At 48.4% G+C, this 23,657-nt stretch overlaps 5 protein-coding genes across 5 annotated transcripts; 3 read left to right on the forward strand and 2 right to left on the reverse strand.

Annotated features, from left to right (window-relative positions):
• Positions 1-5,919: 5,919 nt before the first annotated feature.
• Aud_008686 (uncharacterized protein) lies at positions 5,920-6,248 on the forward strand (the record flags this gene model as incomplete). The annotated part of the gene is made up of 1 exon (XM_043293551.1): positions 5,920-6,248. A coding segment is annotated over one exon (329 nt), but the record flags the coding sequence as incomplete, so codon positions are not given.
• A 534-nt stretch (positions 6,249-6,782) lies between these two features.
• Aud_008687 (uncharacterized protein) lies at positions 6,783-7,719 on the reverse strand (the record flags this gene model as incomplete). Its single annotated transcript, XM_043293552.1, has 2 exons — positions 6,783-7,304; positions 7,369-7,719. The coding sequence occupies 2 exons, from the start codon at positions 7,717-7,719 to the stop codon at positions 6,783-6,785; spliced, it is 873 nt and encodes a 290-aa protein (XP_043149487.1).
• A 1,525-nt stretch (positions 7,720-9,244) lies between these two features.
• On the forward strand, positions 9,245-14,653 carry Aud_008688 (uncharacterized protein; the record flags this gene model as incomplete). The annotated part of the gene is made up of 7 exons (XM_043293553.1): positions 9,245-9,328; positions 9,392-10,728; positions 10,832-12,004; positions 12,078-12,149; positions 12,254-12,997; positions 13,111-13,499; positions 13,572-14,653. The coding sequence occupies 7 exons, from the start codon at positions 9,245-9,247 to the stop codon at positions 14,651-14,653; spliced, it is 4,881 nt and encodes a 1,626-aa protein (XP_043149488.1).
• A 1,388-nt stretch (positions 14,654-16,041) lies between these two features.
• Aud_008689 (uncharacterized protein) lies at positions 16,042-17,385 on the forward strand (the record flags this gene model as incomplete). Its single annotated transcript, XM_043293554.1, has 1 exon — positions 16,042-17,385. One exon carries the CDS (start codon positions 16,042-16,044, stop codon positions 17,383-17,385), a length of 1,344 nt encoding a protein of 447 aa, XP_043149489.1.
• Positions 17,386-19,028: 1,643 nt separating this feature from the next.
• On the reverse strand, positions 19,029-21,430 carry Aud_008690 (uncharacterized protein; the record flags this gene model as incomplete). The annotated part of the gene is made up of 3 exons (XM_043293555.1): positions 19,029-19,502; positions 19,584-21,077; positions 21,155-21,430. The coding sequence occupies 3 exons, from the start codon at positions 21,428-21,430 to the stop codon at positions 19,029-19,031; spliced, it is 2,244 nt and encodes a 747-aa protein (XP_043149490.1).
• Positions 21,431-23,657: the final 2,227 nt, after the last annotated feature.

The raw sequence follows: 23,657 nt of genomic DNA on the forward strand, positions 1-23,657 counted from the left end.
AGTCTTTATATAGAACCTTAAGGGGAGTGCCCCCTACCTTACTAGCTATTTTAGTCTTGCAGACTCTATGGTGATCTAGGACCTAGTTAATAAGGATATAGCTACTAAGGATATTATAAATACCTACCTAGCCCACCGCGTGAATAATTATGCCCATGCTGATAAGATTAAGGGAGCTATCTATAATAATATTATTAACTAGTCCTAGGACCCTAATATCTTCCCTACTCTCCTTACCCCTTATGCCCTAAAGGTCAGCATCCTTAAGGTCCAGGCCAACTAGCTACTAGAGCTAATGGTGCTCTAGTATATTATCTAGCTTATAAAAGCTAAGCTATCCCTCTTCCCCTATACTAACCTAGCTATATAACCCATCACCCTAGATTATTATGACATCCTCTATAGATAAAAACTCTTAGCATTCTTCTGGAAGCAGATCTAGGGTGATAAGAAAGCTAAAGGTTATCCTTAGAGGAACCCTGTGATGGCCCCTATCTACTATAACCCTAGTGATAATAGTGCCCATCTTAGCTCTAACTAAAATAATAGTGTGGTGGCAGCTCTGGATATGCTCCTAGATAAGGCTATATTTAGTACAGCCTATGATCAGGTGAACGCCTACCTTGCTGCTAACTAGCATGCTTAGTAGCTAAATGCATCCACCCTGCAACACTATGACACTATAGGGGAGACCCTTAATAGGATTTTCTATTTAGATTTAGGTAGCTAGAAGGCCAGCATCTAATACCCTACCATAATAGTGGTTGAGCAAACCCACCTGTATCACTATATAATAGTAATAGATAACTTTAAGATAGACCTTATTTTATATAAACCCACTGATATGTTAGTCAGACATTCTAATATATAGGTCTACCTAAACTAGCTAGCAGCAGTCACTGAGGTGCAGGAGATGATAATAGTTATAGCTAATAAAGCTACTAGTAAGTCTAGTGCAGAGCCTAAGATAGTCACTATTAATACTAATAATCCCCCTAATAGTGCTAATCTAACTCTCCCTATACTAGATAAAACCTTCTGGACCATAGTAAGGGGATAGATATTACTTTCTACTAAACTACCTACCTACACAGATGCCTACAACATCCTAGCCCTTAACCTAGTAGCCCTGCTCCTTATCATGCCTAGTAACATGCATTAGGATGGCATGCAGCTCAAGCCATAGCAGGTGATAGAGGCGGCCTAGATACTTAGCTAAGAGAAGAGCCCTATCAGTAGTAGGATTCTAGTAGATGCCTATAGGATAGGCAAGACCATGACTTTAATTATAATGCTATAGTATATATCCCTTACTGCTGATAAGGACCCCATATATACATATAGATCTATATTAATCCTCTGCCTGAGTGCCCTAATTAGTATATAGCTGACAGAGCTCTAAGCACACCTAGGGGATAGCTTCATCATCCTCCTATTCTAGGGGAGCTTAGTCCATATATTAGACTATCTATAGAAGTAACTCATAGTTAACACCCTGAGTAATCTAAAGAAGAGACTATAGTCCTTAGATATTATTAATATCACTATAACACGCACTATTATGCTTTCCTTTTATACTACTTGGTCAGGGTGAATAATGCAGGAAGTTAATATAAAGGGTAAGAGTGCTAACAGCTAGGTAGATAGGGTAGATAACACTGATAGTGCTGATAAGAATGCCTGCATTATTAAGCAACTCATGGAGCTGCAAGGTGATAAGGAGAATAGTAGGGTAGAGGATAAGGTTAGCTCTGGCTAAAAGGTGCACCTAGGCAAGCACTTTAAGACATTAATATCCGGGTGGTTTGGCTATGTGGTCTGTGATGATGATGAGGGCTATATAGCTAAGACCATCTAGACGCGCGTACACTAGTTAGTTAGCCAGCTTGAAGCAGAACACATCTGGTTTCTTACAGCAACACTATTGTATAATAGGGCTTTTGATATGTCAGGCTATCTGGCTATTCTGTACTTAAGCATAAAGCGTGCTAGTGCTATTAACAATAGTAGTAATAAAGGTAATATAGACTAGTTTGCAGAATATAAGTAATTTACTAGCTAGGCAGTGCTCCTAACCCCACCCCCCTACCACCTATTGTAACCTAAGGTATTTATTAGCCTTTTCTAGCTTAGCTATCTTATACTAAGGGATGCATTCTGGGTGCTCCCTCTAATCATGCGCATGACCTGCCTGTAACATGATATAGGTGACCCTATTAATAGGGTTAATATGCAAGGGGCCCTTATAGGTGATGATATCCCTGCCCTATAGATCATGATGATTAACCTATAGCACCTGCTGTGATTATGTAAAGACTATAACACATGTTTTATAAAGCTCCTATCTAAGATAAAGAAGGGACGCAGTGGCTTAGCAGAGGAGGTATATAATATAGGTGGCCTAGGTAGTAATAGTATAGGTTACCTTAACTAGCACATCATGCGCCTCCTCTGCTACTTATCCTTCAGTATGACACTTAATGAGTACTACTAGTAAGCTAATAATTAATCTAATATAATAGTGATAGCTATTAATAAGAGTATTAAATACAGTGATTATAGCTTCTCTAATTTCTAGTAGCAGATAAGCAAAGGGGCCTGAAATATAATACTAATAAACTAGCTAGGGAAGGCATATTATCTCATAGTAGATGTAGTAAAGTTATACTACCTACTATGTATCTTTTATCTGGAAGGTCTCTTTACTACTAGGGATATACTAGTACTATATTTTTTACTCTTTGCCCATTAGCCTATAATTATATAACTAGTTAAAATATTTCTAGATACTATTAGTGTAAAATACCTCACTATCTAGGCCTCCATGAATGACGCCGCCCGACAGGATGTGGCTGAATAGTTTACTTAAGCTAATAGTGACTGCTATATGCTGCTAACATCTTACTAGTATAGGGCATATAGCCTAAACCTATATACTTAATATAGTTAAGTAGTGCTTCTAGAGCCCCTGTATAATCTAAACACCCTGTTCTAGGTGGTGGGGCGGGTCCACCACCTAGGATAGGGTACACTATAGAAGGCCTAGATACTATTCTAGGAGTATATAATCTTAAGATAGGTAGAGTATAATAATATAGTGAAGGCCCTTCCTTAGCTAGCTATATCCCTCTATGACCTTCTTAAGCCCCTGGTGATGGTGGCGGTGATAATAGATGCAGATAAGGCTAATAAGGACATATATAAGGCTAATAAGGACGTATAGGAGGCTAGGGAGGCTAGGGTTATTTAGCAGGTAGTAGAGGATTACCTTCTCTGCATGCTTAGCTAGTAAGCTAGTTAGCTTAGTATTAATAACCTAGGTGACCTTAGTCTCCTATAGTGAGATATTAACTATATATAAGTGAAGTTAACTCCCAAAGACCACACCTAGGAAAGGGTCAGGCAGGCCTTACTAAGTAAGGGCCCTGCCCAGTAGAGGCATAATAAGGCTATAGTAGCTACTAAGGTAATATACTCCTATCCCCTCCTCTACCTACCATCCTCCCCTCTCTTCAGGCACTTTTCAGTCGCGGCTAAGACTAGTAGGTACTTAGCTAGGACTAAAAACCCTAGTCTATCTCTGAGCTTAAGGCTAATAGTTAGGATAGTTTAAGTTAGATGAATATATGCGGTCCAATAGTAAGGAGGATAATAGTAGAAGCTAAAGCAGGTCTAATTCTTCTAGATATAATTACTCCTGCCATCCTAATGATAATAATAATAATAATAATAATAATGATGGTGATGGCCCTGGTAGTAAGGATGGTCAGCCTAGCTTGAGTGATGGCGATGGTAGTGATAAGTATAATAATAATGATGATGGTGACGGCCCTAGTAGCAGTGATTATTATCTAGTATGGGTGGACCTAAGCCTAGAGGAATATGAAGCCGCACTAAAGTACTTAAAGAAGGTCTAAGTTACTGCCTAGGATAAGGAGATAGAGGTATTATTATAGTTAGACCTAGTATGCCCCCTTGAACCCTTCCCCCTTTATATAGATTTAGGCTCTAATAGTGGATTTCTAGGGTTAGGTAATATAACTAAGATCTCTGCTCTAGATAAGCTGGGGAGTTATTCTAAGCACATCACCACTAAGTTAGTTAAATCTAAATCTACTAGTATTATCTAGAGAGATGTTACTACTAAGCTCCCTACTAAGCTCCCCTAGTAGCCTAAATAGGCCCTACTACCTATTACCTTCCCTCTACTAGACTAATACTCCTCCTAGCTAGTCTGGCCCTAGAATACCTCCCTAAGTTACTGCACCACTACCCAGCCAGCAGGGTTAGCAGGGGACTTAATAGAAATATAAGGCACTATCTAGTAAGTTCTCTTCTCTCTTTTCCTTTACTTTCTGCCCATGCACTGCTCTCTCTAGCCAGGACTGATGATGCTCTAGCACTAATAGTAGCAGCTAAGCACCCCAGGCGCCAGTGAAAGCCTGCTTAGTATAAGTTCTAATTAGGGGCGCAGCCCTTACTTTTTAGCCAGCACTAAAAGGGCTATAAATCACTCTACATAGCTTTTTGCCCCATTTTATCTTTATTAGTTAATGATACTACCACCATGGGAGCATCAGGGGCCTTCTACACAGCTTTCTTCTTGCCCCTGTTTTATCTTTAGTAACTACACTACCACTACCCCACCATGGATGGGAGTATTAGGGCCCTTCTGTATAGCTTTTTTTCTTGCCTCCCTTTTATCTTTGTTGACTATACTACCACCATAGAAGCCTTGGCAGCCTTTTTACACAGCCTTTATCTGCTGTATTCTTTATTACTTAACTACCTTATAACTATAAGGCTTTATAGACTAACTACTAGCCTTTTTCTTTCTTTCTCTCAGTGCCATTGGCCTCAGGGCTTTAATTATTAATGAGTATATATAAATAATGAGTAGATGAGCAGTGATGATTTTTAGAACACAGTATGAATACCCTAGTTTATTATTTCTTATTTCTCTCTCTCTAGATAGATCTTTGCTTTTGTAGGCAGAGCCTGGTTTATTATAAGGAAATATTTACCACTAGCCCTTAAATAGTTAACTTACGCGCCCTATGGTGGGGGGTCGCGGAATAAAAATTTATTAATAGTATTAATCTTTAGAAATATATATTCCTATACTCTCCCTCTATAGTGAAAGCACTAGCTTTAAATAAAATATAAGCAAGATCCCCCTTAACTATATCATACCTTACACATCTTATGATTTAATCAGCTAGGTTCTTCCTCTACTATGATGATCCTGATTATACTTAAATACTTAATCATTATATTCTATGTAGGAGTAGATAGTGGATTAACTTAATAGACAGCTTTACCTAAGGCGCGACCATAGGATACTAGACTATAGGAGAGAGGTATCTATAATTACTTTAGCCACTGTCCCCCTTGATTAGAGATATGATTTCAAGGGCACACTATAACTTAACTTCAGGAGGATTGACTCTCTGGAGAGAGATGGGATAAATAACTAGGAAGTAAACTATACCAGAGAATGGAATGTAATTTAATATAGGATAGATTACTAGGATAAGGAGTTAATTAATTATTATTATGAATTATAAATTATAAATTATAGATGACTGCAAAACCTCTTACAGACATTTAACTCTAATATATATACATATAGTAATAGTAATAGTATTAAGACTTGATTAAAATCAAACCTCTACTACATGATGGTTGGTGGCTCGGGGAGAGTCAGCGGAGGGGAAAAGAAAAATAGATAAAAAAAAAAAGGTTTAGGGGGAAATGTGGACTCCAGGAGCAAGACATAGACTCTGCCAAGGCGGGACAGTGGGGACCTGTGGACTCTGGAGTGGATGGGAATCAACATGGACTCTGCGCTCACTAGACCTTATGGTCACCTGTAATTAGTATGGCAAACGTGGACTCCGCGCACGATACCGTTACTAGGGTTTTCACGCATCGTCAATGGCTTTTTCGATCAGCCCAGTTGTCGACGTATCACCGGCAGCTTCGATAATGTCAAGTGGTCATTCAATGCTACTGGCCAGTGCAATACGACGGCCCAGGAAAGTGCGATACAAGGTGCCGTCGCGGAGTACATTCGGATTGCGGAGAATGGGACAGTCTGCGAAATACAGTGTTTGCGTCTGGATCAAGGCGGCACTTGGAATGGGTGGTTGAAGCTGGGCAAGGTCAGCAACTTTAGCGAGGATGCTTACTGTGGTGTCGGCCTACCTTTCGATGGATGTATCTCTGATGGAAACAACGACATTTAATCGTGTCACGAAGGATTCCTGGCTACTGGGGACGTCTAAGTTGTCGGCGAGCTTTATGGCGTTTTGGGTGGTACACCTCTTGTGCCTGGTCGAGGACTAAACAAGGTGCTGCAGCACCGTCAATATCTGCATGTACGTCTGTGCTGGCTTTTGAGGATGAAGGTTGCACAAGATTGCTGGTAGCCCAATAGTTAAATAATTAAACGAGTGGAACTCATATGACTTCGACGATCCAGCACGTCCCTCCTAAAAGCATAATCTTTTGGAAAATTACGCCTGTGCTCTTCTCCTTTGGAGTAGACATTTGCTCTTGGGGAACACAGATTCCTGGTCCAAGCAAGTATGATCAGTCCGTGAGTGCCTTCAAGAATACACTGGATGTGTCGCAAGTCTGAGAACCGTCTACTGCTTGTAAGACCTCCTTCACATTGCATTAATTCTGAGCAGAGCACTGAATATATTTAGCAGCGCCTAATCTCCTGGCCATTCTCTCACCCACCTGAACGCACCGGTCCTATGCAGTCTTTTTCTGAGCTAGACATCCCTAGGTGGGAATAATGCCGCAATTGCGTTCGCCCTCTTTAACCTCTGGGGAGAGTCCTCCTGATCCGTAGTATATTGATCACGAGCGCCGTACGCCAGCTCAACTAGTGAGCAGACTGCATCGCACATGCCGCGCCCAGTTCTGGGTGAGACCTTGACAAAGAGACAGTCCCGCTGGGCTGCAAACGCCTTAGCTTCCGCGTCCATGAGGGCTTCACCTTCACCCATAGCGGCAATCATTATTGTAAGAAAGGGGTGGACCCCATCTTTGCAGCGGCTGCGCATCCCCTCATACTCGGTGACCATTTCGTCCCATGATTCCCTTGATGAAGCATCATATGTGAAGATGAGGGGGATATGCTGATAGAGGGAGAGCATCGCTGAATAAGACCCCCGACCGCTGGCCGAGGTGAAGTGGACAGCGAAGAGGTAACCATTACAAACGAAATCTGTGCCAGAGTCGTCCAATGTAACGTCGAACTCGCGCCAAGGATCCTTCTCTCTCCCCAGTAGCTAATGAACCACGTAGGGTAAGCTCAGCTGGGGGTTCTCAGAGCTTATTACACTGGGCACTTACTTCGTCAAGACGAGAGCCATCGGCGGAGCCTTTGGCATTCACGACAATAATTTCCATGCGCTGTTGACCGTGGTAGCGTTGCTCGGGGGCTGACCGCCTCCAGTCGCTGATATGGAGGGCGCGAGGGGGTGGGTCGTCCGTTTCACTCCCTGCCGTCATGGCCGGCGCTGATGGCGCGGGCTCGCTGCCACGGCTGCCACTACCACGGAGCTTGCGGAAAATGATTCTGGCGCGAGACAGCATGGGTGACGGGTGGGTAAGGTGGGCAAGGTGAGTGGATACGAGCAATACTCGGAATATATCTGGAACCGAGGCAAAACTTGTCAGAATTGACTGACCGAGATGCTCCATGATAGTCAATATTAATGGTTGAAGGGGGGCCAGGTGTCCTGCGTATCCGTGCCTCAGGCTCGCACCCACCCCGCCGGAGTGGATGCAGCCTAAGGCATGGATATCCCACGGCCCGCCGGGCCGGCAGCCTATCAGCAATCTCCACTCATTAATAATCACGTGATACCTGGCCATTAAAAAGCAAGGAAGTACACTAGCATGGTGGTGCCTTCCCAATCCAGCCTAGCGAGGAGTTGTTGCCTTACTGCCAAGAATCCAGACCCTCAGGAACACCAATCATAGATATTTCGATGATTTAGCGCTGGCCTGATCAAGGTCTTTGCATGTGCTTTTCCCTCGGTCCACCGTCCGAGGAAAACACAACAGTCAACATTATTTGGAATCTGAAACTAGTTCCAGCGCGAAGGATGAATGGCGCCTTGGCCACTCACTAGTTGCGCGTGAGCTGTGAGCAGGCGAGTGTCATGCGAGGTTCACAGCACCGGTCACCTACTACTACAACAAGTGAGCCCATTTGTCTAGGCCCTTTCTTGGTCCCTTTTCTTAGCGATACAACCTCACTAGTACTAATTAAACCTAGTGTGGAGGCTTAAAGAACGGTTACCTCGTAGCCTCTCATACTAGATTATATCTAGTTAGACTGCTTGGTGGTACCTGCCTGGACTTCTAGTTCAGTCCCCATCACAACTACTCAGTCCTCTTCCTCATTTTTCTCAGGACTTTCTCTAGTCTAGTCTCCAGACATCGCTAGTTACCTCTCCTTCTTCTCTAGTTTGTTTTTACTACGGTAAACAGGCCGCTCAACGTTGCACTGGGGATGTGACAACGGGGGACCATCTGCAGTAGCCTCATTTAGAGCGGCCGGGGCAGCCGCCCTCGTCGCCAATGCCATTTGCTCCCACACCGAGTCTGTTTGAAATTGCCTCGATAGTTCCTGACCAGCAGCTAAGCATCGCTTAGACACGTTTTGATAGCGTCCCACGGGTTCGACCGTTCGAGGGAACGGCCGAACGGCTCCGAATGGCTCCGAATGAGTCATGCAGAGGCTGCCAGTGCCTGGGTGTACCAACGAGGAAGGTCGCTAAACTATTGATGCCCTTCATAAGTGCCCTTCATAGCGAATGGTCAGTTTTCACAATCGGCCGGCCGGCAAGAAGCTGTGCTTTCTGTTCGTTCTAGAAAGTTACTAAATAAACTAAGTTGCGGCGCAGGAGGTGTCAGAATTCCAAATTGCCGCCACTATTTTGCCGATATTAGTTCTGTGGAAGAGGACTACTCTGTAGTCATAAGCACTGAGGAAATTGGGCTGTGGACGCCCCGGCCACTTGCGCTCTATGGTTTAGATAATCTCCGGGCGGAGCACCTCAGGCCGGAGTGTGCCCCCTGCCATGTGGGCTTTCGGGTGATGGGTAGGTAGCTTCAGGTATAAGAAGGAGGTAGGAGGTCGTTCTTTTCCCGCAGGCTCGGTTCATATGCTTGCACATCCTTCCAGCCCGGCTGCTTCCCACAGTCAGACCAAGTCACCATGAAGCTGCTGGCTGCCCTCGCTTCGGCGTTGGCATGGGGCGTGAGCCTTGTCGAAGCCAAGGCCGTGTTTGCTCACTATATGGTAAGTCACATCTCACTCCCTGTCCGCCCCAGGGGTTGACTAACGACACCGGACGCCGCGCAGGTGGGCAACACCAAGTCCCTTGGCTTGATCGACTGGAGACATGAGATGCAGGCCGCCCAAGCTGCAGGCATAGATGCCTTTGTGCTGAACATGGCCAACAAGGACCCCACCAACGACATTGCCCTGCCCATGGCCTTCACCGCGGCCGATGACATTGGCTTTCAGCTCCTCTTTTCATTCGACTACGCCGGCAATGGCCCCTGGGACAAGTCTGTCGTCATCGACATGATCAAGGGATACGGCGCCAAAGACACCTACTTCAAGACGGCCGGGAAGCCATTCGTCTCAACCTTCGAGGGTCCCAATAATGCCGACGACTGGAAGGATATCAAGAAGGAGACCAACTGTTTCTTCATGCCCGACTGGTCATCTGTCGGTGCCCAGCCAGCCGTCCACCTGGGCGACGGCATTGCCGACGGTCTCTTCAGCTGGGACGCCTGGCCGAAGGGGCCGGCCAACATGACAACCTATCCCGACGCCTCGTACTACGACTTTTTGGGTTCGAAGCCGTACATGATGCCTATCTCCCCGTGGTTCTACACCAACCTGCCCGGCTACGAGAAGAATTGGCTATGGCGCGGCGACGACATGTGGTTCCAGCGCTGGCAGCAGGCCATCTCCCTCGACCGCCAGCCCGACTTCATCGAGATCATTTCGTGGAATGACTACGGCGAGTCGCACTATATCGGCCCCCTGGACGACCGCCAGTACGAGGCTTTCGACATTGGCCGTGCTCCTTTCAACTACGTCAAGGACATGCCCCACGACGGCTGGCGCGAGACGCTCCCGTACTACATCTCCATGTACAAGTCCGGAACCGCCACCGTCACGGAAGAGCGCCTCGTGGCATGGTACCGAGTCAACAAGAACGGGGCCTGTTCCGACGGCGGCACCACCGGCAACACGGCGAACCAGCTGCAGTTCGAGTACTCGCCCAACGCCATGATGGAGGACAGGGTCTTTTACGACGTGCTCCTCACAAGCAACGCCCAGGTCCAAGTCAGCATCGGCGGCGTGGTTCAGGCCGGCGGATGGGACCAGGAACCCCACGGGGGCGTTGGTGTTTACCACGGCAGCGTCCCGATCGGGACGGCAAGCGGTCAAGTCGTGGTGACGGTGAAGAGAGGGGGCGCGACCATTGCCACCATCACGGGGGCGTCCATCACCAGCAGCTGCAATGGAGGCCTCAACAATTACAACCCTTGGGTGGGGAGTGCCAGGGGTCCCCCTATCACCCCGGTCACGACCACTGGCGACCTTTCCAAGTTGGATTGCGTCAAGGGTTTCGGTGTGCTTGAATTCATCGGCGTCTGCGACTTCGCCTGTGCGAATGGCTAGTAAGTACATTAACATGACTGCCCCGATCCGACCCTACGATTTCCGGCCCGTTTGTGTATCAGTCAACATCACTGACATTGTGACCTACCCACCCCTATCTAGCTGCCCCAGCGCCGCCTGTACTTGCCTCAAGAAGGGCGTCGCCAATGCCCCTAACGACACGGGACTGGCGGGCTATCCGCTCCCCGGGAAGAGCGGCTCCTTCGCGGGGCTCTGTAGTTTCGACTGCAACCACGGGTACTGCCCGGACTTGGTTTGCGGTCAGACTCCCAACGACGGCGTCGTCCTGGGCTACTCGCCTTTCCTGCCGCCCGCATGCACGGGGGGCACCGGCGCCGGCGCCTTCCAGGGCCTCTGCGACTTTGGATGCCATCTTGGCTTCTGCCCCATCCACGCTTGCACCTGTACCTCGACCGGCATCTTGGTTCAGACACCGCCCAAGACGAACGTGACGGGATATTACCTCGACTCGTCCACGGACGACTACGGCCTCTGCAAGTTTGCCTGCGAACACGGCTACTGCCCCGATATCTGTGGCAGCCGACCCATTGGCGACGACGGGAATCAGGACAAGTATCCCACCGTCACCCTGGATCCCGCCGTCTGGACCGCGCCGACGGCCCAGTGTGCGCCCCCCTGTGTCCTTGTCCTCCCACCCTCTTCCCTCGCCAGTCCGACCACCATCTCCTTCGACCCCTGGCAAACATCTCTCGAGTTCGGGTGGATGACAACGGATACGGTTGACGGCACCGTGACGACCCACTACACTGCTGTCACCGTCTCCACTGAGATTTCCATCCCGCCGGTGACCACGGACCTCATCAGCTTCTCGGAGGTGATCCTAACCACGACAGTCGACGGTGGCGTCCCGTCCATCATCATCCCGACGGCGAGTGTCAGCCCGCCCCCCTTTGTCATCACGCCGACTCCCGTCGCCGACATCACAGCGGCGCCCGTAGCCCGGACCATCCGTCCGCCTCCGTGGCCATGGAGTGGCCCTAGTGCGATGCCAGATCCAAGCGGAACTTCCACGACGACCTCTACTAGCGACCCTGTCGTCGTTCCTATTGTTACCGGGCCGTTCCCCGCCACCGTTTTCCCCACGGAAACAGCAAGTTGGGTCAGGGACTGGCTCCCAGAGCCCACTGCGATCCAGGTGGATGGTGGTGATCCTGTTCCTGTCATTCCCTGCTGGGTCTGGTTCATATGGTCGTGCCCCCCCAATGTTGGTGGCATCGTCTTGCCCGGCTTCAAAAATCCGGGCATCTACCCCGAGTATGTCACTCCCCCCGGCACAAGCCGATACCTTCCTTCTTTTGGCTGCCGCCGTGCTAAACTTTTCATATAGGGGAGGCCCGCCGCCAGTCGGACCCAACCCACCCCCAGGACTCACACTGAAAATTCCCTGGCCCCAAATCACGTAAGTCGGCCGGCAACATCCCCGAGCCATGCATGGTCTTCATCTCTCCTTCACCTCCACTTCGCTGTGTCGTTGCTGACGCTTCTATTTGATCTTCCCTCTAGCATCGGCCCCGATCGCAAGCCCACGTACCCGGACAAGCCAGACCCGGAGGAGGACAGCTGCGAGACAGCGACAGCCAGCGTGTGCACCACGACCCTCTCATATGGCATTGTGGCCAAGCGGGCCGCCGAAGGGGCCGCCCCGACACGGGCGCCTCGGATCCCCTTCGAAGAGTTCCGGAAGCTCACCAAGCGGGCCGTCACCACGACGACATCCACCATCTCCTTCTGCACCCAGGTGACGGGGTGCGGCGCAAGCGACATCACGACGACGACCGCAATCGCAACCACCGCCACGGCCATTCCTCGCGTGGTTATCCCTCGCGACCCGCGGAACGTCGACGGCATCAGGACCACCCTGCAGCAGCAGCTTGGGGGCTCCGCGTTGGATCTGTTCGAGTCCAGGACGGACCAGCTGGGCACCATGTTCTTCTTTGTCCCGGCCTTCACCAGCGACCAGACCGACGCCATCCGGGGCCACGCGCAGGTCGCGGACGCCTATATCCCCAAGGGCCAACTGATGGTCAGGTTTTGGGGCGTGGCCCGTAACCCGACCTCGGAAAGCGGACCACCTGCTGGGGACGATGATTGGTTTATGGACACTTTGAACAGCACTGAAAGTGAATTACAAGAGCGGTCCATTCTTGCCAAGCGCAGCGAGATTGTCGAGCGGAATTCGCCTGACAACATGGTCTCACTTTCCTGGCCTCCTGATATCGGTCCCGTCCCAGTCCAGGGAGATTACAGGTATGCTGTTCTTTTGTTTGTTTTTTCCCCTGCTGTGTTCCTCTCCTCCTGTGTGTGTGTGTGTGTGTGTGTGTGTGTGTGTGTGAGACCGTGACTGATACAGACTGTAATAGGTTCGACTCGTCGGCGGGCGAGGGCACTTATGTGTACCACGTCGACTTTGGCGCCCAGCCTTCGCACCCAGAATTCAGCGACGTGTCGTTCCTCCACCCGCTGCTTCCGGGGCCGTACCCCGTGAGCGGCTGGATGGAAAACGACCCCAAGCGGCACGGAAGCTTGTGTCTCTCCAAGGAGGTGGGGAAGACGGTTGGCATCGCGCGCAAGGCGACCGTGGTGGCGACCGCGTGGGACTTTCAAAAGTCCATTAACGAGCACTGGCTCGACGCGCTCGCCAAGGTGCACGCCGACATATCCACCGGGGCGAGGGGGGCCAAGAGCGTCGTCAACCTCTCCATCTCGATCCCCCAAGGCGATTTGACGGCGGCATTTCTGGAGAAGATGGGTAAGTCTCTTCTTGTCCATCCCCAAGTAGGACGCCGTGCTCTTTGACTGACCATTCTTGCCTCTTGCCTAGCCTTACTGATTCGAGAGATCATCAAACTCGGCGCCGTGTTCGTCACGGGCTCCGGAAACTCCCCTGGCTCTCCCAACGGCTATCCGGCGCTTTTCGGAGACCCCGCCAACCCCAACCATATCCCAGAGCTCATCGTCGTCGGGTCGGTTCTCGGACAAGGCATTTTGGGCCAGCACGCCAATGCGGACTGGGTTACCTGCTACGCGCCTGGTTACGGTCTGCGGATGGCCGACTCTGACCCCGCGTCCGCGACAGAGTACCGCACCACCCAGGGGACGTCTTTCGCCTCCGCAACGGTCGCCGGTCTGGCAGCATATTTCCGCGGCCTCGATTCCACCTTGACCACCGCCGCCAGCGTGAAGGAGAGGATTCTGCGCCTTGCATACCGCCGGCAGCCGCAGCCCAACCACCCCGAAGGGCCCTACCAGAGGTATATCGACAATGTGGTCTGGAACGGTCAGAAGTGGGGCCGATCCATTGTCCCCGAATGCAGCGACTTCTCCAAAGCAAAACGGCAGAGCAGCGGCGGGTCCTGCCCCGTCGCGTTCCCGCCCCAGCCGTCGCCCCTGACCTTCCGCACCGGCCCGCCCCAGCCGACTTGCGCCGGCGCCGGCTGTGGCAGCAGCTGCGCGGGCTTCTTCTGCCCTGGCACCCCGCTCAAGCAGAACCCGGACTTCCTGGACCCGCGCAACCCGGACAGCGTGCAGAACCCGGACAGCCGCTACTACGAGGACTGGGACGGCACCATCACTCGCACCACCACCACCCCTACCAAAACCATCCCCACCACCACTCCAACGCCTCCCAAAAGCTCGAGCGTCCCAATCGGAGGCCCCTGCCGTCTTACTGATGAATGCGAGGATAACTGCCCCAAGCCCGGGGCCGTTCAATGCGAATCCGGAGCGTGCACTTGCTGGGCCCCGCCTCCCAAAACTGCCCCGCCTCATGCGGCGATGTGCTATGACGTCCAGCAGTGCTTGAATGTTTATACCTGTGCGTCTGGGGACACGATGGTGTGTGAGCCAACGGACTATTCCAATGGGAATGGGCTCTGCCAATGTATAAAAGGGAATCCCAGTTGAGATAGGTAACGCGGTATGGCATGGCGCGGAGTGCGGTGTGCATGAATGTACCTGATAGTACTGGACAGTAGGGGTGAGGAGGGCAGTGGTTTGTAGAATCTAGAAAGGTTTGATGATAATATGATGATAGTCATTACTATATAAAAGCATATAGGAGCATGTAGAATCTATTATATATATAAGGAAGCTACTAAAATTTCTCCGGGTCGCTAAGACTATATTGCTGGCTGTGGGGTCTTTTTATATCTCCCAGAATTATTGTTGAGGCTCTGAAACCTGGCATGAGGAGATGCACAACTGTGAATATCTAGCTAGCCTCAAACATTCACTGCGCAAACATTCACCTTGCGCAGTGAATGAGATGTTCTAAAAGGGCTATGTGAACAAAGACTTACATAAAGAGAAACACATTATAACACCACAGTGAGACATAAAGAGGTGTTGCAATGAGTGATATAGTAGGCATCCTTTATTAGGGTTTTCTTCAGACAAAGGAAAGAAGGGAGGTTTTTCAGCTTGAGCAGCCTCACAGGCTACTTTCTGCTTTACATCTCTTTTGTTTATCTTTTACCTCTCTTTATTATAATCTATTCCCTGTCTAGTACTTCCCTGCGCCCTTATTTAGTGTAATTACTAACTCTGTGCTAACCAGTAGGTAGGCAAACCTATGCCTCAGGTGAAGTCGCATGGCTATAAAGACCCATCAGATCAGATATTGGAACTAGAAAACCTCTTGTATAAAATCCCTCTTCCTTTTGCCTGCAGCTTGAATCCGGGGGTTACAGCCCCTTAGGCGGGCCACAAAAGAGATCCTATATGCATACTTCAGAGCCTATAATAGTTGTCTGAAGAACTCTTTATCGTGACTTCACTTTAGGATCTTTAAAGATACTTTCATCCTAACAGAGATAAAGTCTAACCTTACCCTTACTTCTCTACCACCTCATCTTTTAACCATCTCTCACTTTCTTTTACCCCTCTCTCACTTTCTTATTCACATCCTGCTTAGGTTCTAACTTTAATCTCACTTCCCTTAATGCTTATCTTCCTTGTACACTATACTAATCCTTAACCTTACTTTTTAATAACTATTACTATGATACCACTACTGCCTACCAGATCTCTAGACTACCTATAAAATGATCCTTCTCCTCCCTTTCTGTCTCTCTCTCCTTTCTTCCCTTCTCATCTACCTACTGTGCCATGGACACCCTCGGGAAGGGACCATCTACCGCCTCTCCTGTATAGATGGTCACTTCCTGGGGGTGTCCACTTCATACCATCCTCATTATCTTCTTCCTGTGAGTATACTGTCTTAGGCTGCTTCTTTACATACCTGCAACCTATAAGGTGCCCCATCACAATATTGACAAACTGTGATTAGAGCTATGGAGATATCGCAGTCCAGTGATGTATATGCGCTCATCAAGCTCTATCAAACTCTAGGCGACCAGCGCGCACCTGACTTGGGTTTATCGCTACAGAGACGATTGCGAGGCTGTATCTTCTTCACCCGAGATGCCATTCAGCAACCAGCAGTTCAACAGTCAACCTTCTTTCGCTCAGTCACATTCTTTCGCTCGGTTAATTTCGACCCTTCTCGCTTTGGAGACCTGATCTCGCAAACTATGGATAAGGACGACCTCGATTCTTTGAAGATAATCCAGCCTCTCCTTGAAGATCCGATCTCACAAATTATGGTCAAGGATGACCTTGATTCTTTGAACATACTCCTGGAATTAGCAGCACAAGCCCTACACAGAGATATTTCAGAAGTGGCTCGCCAGGGTGGTAATTATCAAGGGATTACTTTCCCTGGGCTTGCTATTCTCTTTCGAGCAAGGAATATCCTTAACTGGCTCCTTGAAGGCCCGGAACGCAAAACTGCCATTGGTTATTTGCTGTTTGAAATCTGCAAACCCGGTAATTGCCTGGATGCTGCAATAAGGGCTGGTGGACTCGAAGAATTTGAGAGATTAGCAAGACATGCGGTGGCAGCTCATGCACTGCAGCCCCATCGTGGTATACGTCCTAGAGGCCGCTGGACAATGCATAGATCACACCTTATCACTGTATGCCGCTATGGATCTGTGGACTTTTTGGACAAGGCCATCGAATTTGGCGCAGATCTTACTCAGATTCGTGATAACGACCCATTCATAACTGTGCTTGATGCTGCACTTCAGAACCCAGCCCCAACTTTTTTGGAGACCCTGTTTCAACGGCTTCAGGGCATTCCTGGTACCGATATGACGGTGTATACTGGATATCAAGATGTTGAAGGGAGACCGTTGCTCCTCCGAGCCATTGATCTTGCCTCTCAGGCACCCCAGTTCCGCCCTGGTGATCTACTCAGGGTTTTTCGCATACTACGTGAACAGGGCTGCAACTTTCAGGCCGTTGATGATAATGGGCACTCAGTCTTACACCTTGCGATGAGATATTTCGACCTTGAACTTCTCCAACAACTTCATCAGGCCGGAGCTATAATCAACCAGGGGAATACCACGCAAGCTGGATCACCGGCACATGCCTTGATTAAGGCAGTTCTTGAGCAGTTTGATACCCCAGAAACACAAATCATTGATAATTTTATGGGGCGGGCGAAACGCATTGCATCATGGCTGAAACAGGAGAATTATGATCAGGCTATTAAAGATGCTCAAGGACGTACTGCTATGGCATTAGACTGGACAGGAAAATTAACCTCAATCACTGAGGAACTTCAGTGACTGCTATCAGCTATGATGGAATTGTTTTTATTATTTTTTTTTATAGGTATTTACAATGTCTTTATTCTCTTAGCTACTTTGCATACCATAATAGCCAGAGTGAACTATCATTTAAGTACGGAATTTTGATTATATAACACTGCTTATTACTACCTTATAGTTAGACGCATTTAATTAGTTCAATGAGTTCAATGAGTATGAGTTCAATGAGTTCAGCGAGTTCAATAAGGGTCAAGATGGCCCGTAGGATGCAAATCACTAAGTAACTGGTCACCGACAATGAATGAACAGTCTGGACTGAGTATATCCGCAGGACGGACTTTCAAGGCATGGAGCTGCTGTATTTCCACCCCGTATATCAATGATAAAACATGTGTGTGCTGGACGGACGGCCAAGATGGCCCGCAGGATGCAAATGACTGCTAGCTGCCGGAGAAAGTGTGGCCATGACTGCTTGGAATTGTTGCATATCTGTGCAATCAGCCAATCAACACCGCCGCGAGTAGGAGGTAGAAGAGAACATATGGATTTGGATAACGCCCTATGAGAAATTGTATTCTAAGAATGCATCAGCTACTAACTGTCATGTGTAGAACTGCAGGGCCTACGTAGAACCGCAGGGCCTACGTGACATACTATAAGAAGAGTATCCCAGACACAAAGAAGACAGGCCCTCCCACCTGTGTACGCAATCTAGTTGGGTATATAGCTTCTAAGATTAGGAAGATCTAGAATCTGGAATCTGTTAGCAGGCACGATCGCGGAGGAGAGAGGTATCACTAGACTGGTTGTGGATTGGATATGGGTTGATCCTCTACCTATCCAACCCACCCTCATAAATAATCTTCATATTGATGTCTTTGGTTTTCTGTAGATTAGGAGATAGAAGGCAGAGCAAGGGTACTTACTATGAAAGAGTAGCTAAAATTATACATATAGAGTGGCTATAACCACTCTTTGTCTGTTTCAAGTCTGGTTTAATTTAATGGTAGTATTTTGCGGTCTGAAAGAGCCTTTGTGCCCGAAGCATACACACCCCTAGAATAAGGCTAAATATTTCTTTCATTAACAGTTCTATAATTGTAGTAGCCCCTAACTTAACCTGCGGAAACACAGCTAGGCTAAGCCCCAGGAAATATCATAAACGCCAGACTGAGCGAGCTGAACAAGCTGGATGAATGGAACAGACTGGACAATGGAAGATGGACGAACTGCATGAAGTAGACAACTAGACGAACTGGACAAACTGGATGAACTGGACGAGCTGAACAAGCTGGATGAACTGGACAAACTGGACGAACTGGACGAACTGGATGAACTGGATGAACTGGATGAACTGTGAATGTCTACTCTATTATGTGTTATAGGAAACAACAAGGGTACATAATTTTTGAAATCTGATTTCACAAGCTCTTTAAATTGTAACCTTTTTCATACCTTTATAATCCCATGTGTTGCTAAACGCCAGGTGATGCATATCTATTATACAACATGAGAAACACACTGTCACTCAGACATTGGAGGGATACTGCATCCATTAACCAGGGACTGATAGTTAGCAGAACAGAGTTAAGAACAGCACTTGGATGTGAATGCCGATGCCAGATGCTAAATGGGGCGACAATACCCAGAGAGGCGATCCATCACGCATCAATGGCGCCATTTAGGGCCAGGAAGTCAACCCGGAGATCCTCCATAGTGATGGGTTTAGCCGGAAGTGTGCTGCTCTGCTCAGCCGACGCTGTTAATTTCCGGCGATTACCTTGCCGTGTGAAGATCCGCTGTTCATATTCCATATTTGGCACGATGAAGCGGAAGCAGAATGTATGTGGATTCTTCTGGCCTAATCGGCGAATCCGCGCAAACGCCTGGTCTTCGACACCTTCCAGATAGTCAGGCTCAAAGAGGACGGCCCGGAAGGCACGAGTACAGGTATAGCCAGTCCCAATGACCCCAGTGGTGGACACAAGGATGCCTGGACTTCGAATCTTCACACCTTCCTCAGTGACTTCAGTTCCGGTGTCGTGATTCTGAAAGGCATCCACATACAGCTGGCGATCCTTATCGGCTGCTAATAAGGACTTCACGTACTGATCCGGAAACGCATCTGCCAAGGCCTAGGGGTGCCAGACATGGGTAGATCAGTACCAATGATTAATCGCACTAACAATAGATCAGGAAAGAGAGTAGGAACTTACCAGCTGTAAGATGTATACCGTGACAGGATGCTTCGTCATCACCAAGAGCTTCTCCGGTCGGCCATTTATATCTGTAAGGCCCTCCCTGACCATATCACACAGATGCTTGAACTTCGACGACCTACTTGTAACCATAGCTAGGTTCTTTGCAATAGCACATCCCGTCTCAGCCTTACACCATTCAACAAGATCCTTCCAAGAGTACGGTAGCTTATCAAGACCACCTATCTGGGGAGCAAGATCCACAAGTCCTGGGAAGCTAGTAAGGATTCGGAGCTGTATTAACTTCCGCAAACCTGCTTGACTAAGTTTCCCTCTGTGCTCCTTGCCTGCCTTCCGAGCTTCTTGTTTGGCGACTTGGATCCTATCCAGTTCACTCAAAAGGTCGGAATCCATCGGTCTGATTGTATCAAGGTATTCACCTGGGACGGGGCAATCCATATCAACTTTTTTATCCGGAGGCAGTTCGATAATTGATGCACCAAACCATCTGGTGTCAACAGTCCGCCGAATAAACCCCAGTGTGGTGAGGATCAGTTTGAATTTTTGAATGACAGGCCCTAGCTGAGCATCATGCTTATTTGCCTTCTTGGAGAATTGCCGACCGAGGTTCCAAATCTGTTCAGAGGTACAGTATCGCAGTGTTGGGTGCTCCTCCCACTTGTCAGTCTCCAGCACACCGATGTAGGCGGCTATATCACCAGGCGATGTCTCAAATGGTGTGCCACTTAGCAGCCATATAGCTGGCGAATTCAAACCCTTAAGAACAGCAACAGTAAGCCCTCCTTTTTCACCCTTCTCCTCATGACACTCATCCCGGATTGCACGCGCAAATCGCGCGCCGAGCACACTGACTCTTTGAACTTGTTTAGGCTTGGAGCCCGGGCCACTTGCAGGGGTGGGGACTATTTCTTTGATAGTCAAGGGTTGCAGCACCTGCCTCTCAACACTTTGAGGAGTTGTGAGGATCACAAACCGGCCTGCGTCTTTAGGAATGGTACCCTTGCCCAGTTGACAGGCAGCAAAATCTGCTTGATTTTGCTCTGTATGTCGACTCTCATCTAAGCTCTTCATGCAAGCTTTTGCTGCGGCCCACCGTTCAACCTCAGTAATCATAAGCTCACGCTTGTCCCTATAACCCTTAACAAAGGGAATTCCCTTGATTGAATTACTATGCCCAAGGAGCAGCGTCATACGCAGTAATTGGTGTGCTTCAACTGTGTTAGTCCACTCCTTCTCCCACACAGAAATGAGGCGACGAGGGACGAGAATCAAATTCAAGCCATCACGGGTCGATATGTATCGGGCAGTAGGGCCCGACTGCACGCATGGACAGCATATGGGAAAATCTGCCGCGCTTGGGCACACATCCTCAGGCCCTTGGCCGTCAAGTGAGAGATGTTTGCCGTCATCAGCAGCGCGTGACTCCTCCACAGCCTGTGTGGCTACCTGTAACCAGCGGCTAACAACACAAAGTGCAATGGCGGTCCGGGTCTACGTCCGGTAAGAAAGCCTGGGTTAGTATTCATGTTGTAGGTTGATGATGCCTGGATGGCGGAGGGACTGTGTACCTTGCCTAAGCCCATCGCGTCCGCGAGATATCCTCCATTCAGGGTTTTCTCCGTGGTCAGCATCCAGTAGGCCGCGTAGGCCTGGTAAGGGCTTAGTGGACGACGCATGCCAGGTATGCAGATTTCCTCTTTAGGGGTTTTCCCGAAGTCGTCAGGTTGCTTAAAGAACTTCAGGCAGTTCCCCCAGGTCTTAAGATCGAACCGATCAAGCGTAAATGAGGTCTGGAAGTTCTGTAGTCTGGACTCAAACAGATTAGCAAGAGCAGCCAAAGTCATCCATATAGCAGGCAGGAGGAAGGTAATACAGTGAGGCACTGAGCATACTTGCACCAGTCAGATCATGCACGGCTAGATAATTTCCCCTAAGCCCTCTGAGTATCTCTGCAGTCTCACTCTTCATCTTGGTGTCTTCATCTGAGAGCACATCATCAAGGAATATCTGCTGAGGGGATTGTCGGACGCTCCTCAGCTTTGCCAATCGTACTTATGAACAGATGACGAAGCTCTGGTGTATAAGCACCTTTATTGTCTTTGCAGAAGCTGCACGGATTAGCCGCCTCAGTATTTGACTAATTATTGAGGTCTGGGAGAATAGACTGCTGTCTCAAGATCTAACCGACCATCTCACATCCCTCCAGCATGAGGATCTCGGGCTTGGACTTGGTATAGACAGATTCTGAATTTTCAGAGTGAATACATGATTAGACTTAAGGGTATTAGCATTAGTGATGCCATTGTTGGTAGTATTGCTGTTGGAGGTGATGGGACGCTTGATGGTTGTCATGTTTGTGAATTCTGGGAAAATCCCCAGGTAATCTTGGTGCCAGGATGCAAACAGCACGTGTATCCTGTATTGGTCTTAGGAGATCATGAGACACCTAGAAGTTCAAGTAACAGTTAGTGCATGCTGGGTGGAAGTGGTTCATATAATGGTACTAACCAATTGTTGAGGTCTGGGAGAATAGACTGCTGTCTCAAGGTCTAACTGACCATCTCACATCCCTCCAGCATGAGGATCTCGTGTTTGGACTTGATGTAGACGGATTCTGAATTTTTGGAGTGATACCATGATTAGACTTGAGGGTATTGGCATTAGTGATATTATTGTTGGTAGTATTGCTGTTGGAGGTGATAGGGTTGCTGTAGTTGCCAGGACTGAGACTATTAGCAGTCTGGTGTATGTGATTGTGACCCAAGTGATTGGCCTTGGGCACAGCAAGAGAAAGACTGTCAGACAAACCTAAACCCTAGCATTGCATCAATGAAAGCCTTTTTTTGATCAGCATAGGTCAGGAGGATGCAGCAAGACAAGCCATGAATTGTGTTTGCAGTAAAGAGCTGCTCTATAGATCTGTGGGTCAGCAGGACCCCTGATGTTTGATAGCTTTTGTTGTAGTCTTGTGCAGCTGGTGTTGAACTGGGATTCTATTCTCCAGGATGGGTCCAGGTGTTAACCATAAAACCTAACCCATGACGTCCGCTTCGTGGTCCCAGGTCATAGGCATGATGTCGTGTTGTTTTGATGAACATCATGCCATTACTGTTATTGCTGCTACCTCAGCACTGGCTCCCACGTCACCATTATCAGGTTCCAAGGCCGTCCTGGCTGGCTGTGCCATGTCTATTTACATGAGCAGTCTGGTTGTCCTCAATGCCTGTGGCGGAGGTCCTGTATCTTCTTGACCAGGGACTTCAATTGTTATATCTTTCAGCTTATCAACTTTCGAAGAAAGGTTCTTTTGCCACACAGATATGTAAGTTGTAATGCTGTATGCCAGGTTGCGGATGCCTAATCGCCTCACAGAACAGTTAGTAAGATCGTTGAGAAACACAGAGATAGCCACAGGGAATCAAGAATATACTATCGCCTTGCCTACCGGTAGGTTCCTTCCTAAAGCCTTTGTCTTGCTCCGGCTTCCTGATGCAATCAAGGACGCAGTCATTGGAAGATGCGCCCACATTGCTATTAAGGCATGGCCAATAGTCACCCCTATAGCGAAACATATGGCCGTCTGACAGTTCAGATCGGGCCTGATTGATAGTCAGTCACCCTTTGCACGAGGGAAATATCCCTTAAAAGACGTGCCTGATCATCCGAAGCCGGCATACCTAACTTGCTCTGTTCTGGAGATAGCAGGAACACAAGAATGCTAGAGATAGAATGGAGGCAGTATGGCCTGCTGGGTATAAATGTAAAATCAGTATGTAGTAGAGAATATGGATAGGGGTATAAGACGTAGTAGGTAAAAGAAGGAAGGTTGCTTCTCCCTTTCAAGGTTGGCACTAGCAGCAACACCTAGAATAGTGACTATTGTTACTTTAATAAAGTGAATAATATGAATAGTGCTGAAGAGCCCTACCTTAAATGTCCCTCTTCACAGTGAAGAGCCGCTGCTTATACAAAGTAGAGAAGGTGAATAAATAAGGTTTTATAAAGAAGGTGAATAACATTGCTCAATTCTATAATGATTATCCAAATGACGTAGCTAAAACCCCCAACAAT

The sequence above is a fragment of the Aspergillus udagawae genome (genome assembly GCF_001078395.1).
Source record: "Aspergillus udagawae IFM 46973 DNA, scaffold_7, whole genome shotgun sequence".
NCBI classification, from domain to species: domain Eukaryota; kingdom Fungi; phylum Ascomycota; class Eurotiomycetes; order Eurotiales; family Aspergillaceae; genus Aspergillus; species Aspergillus udagawae.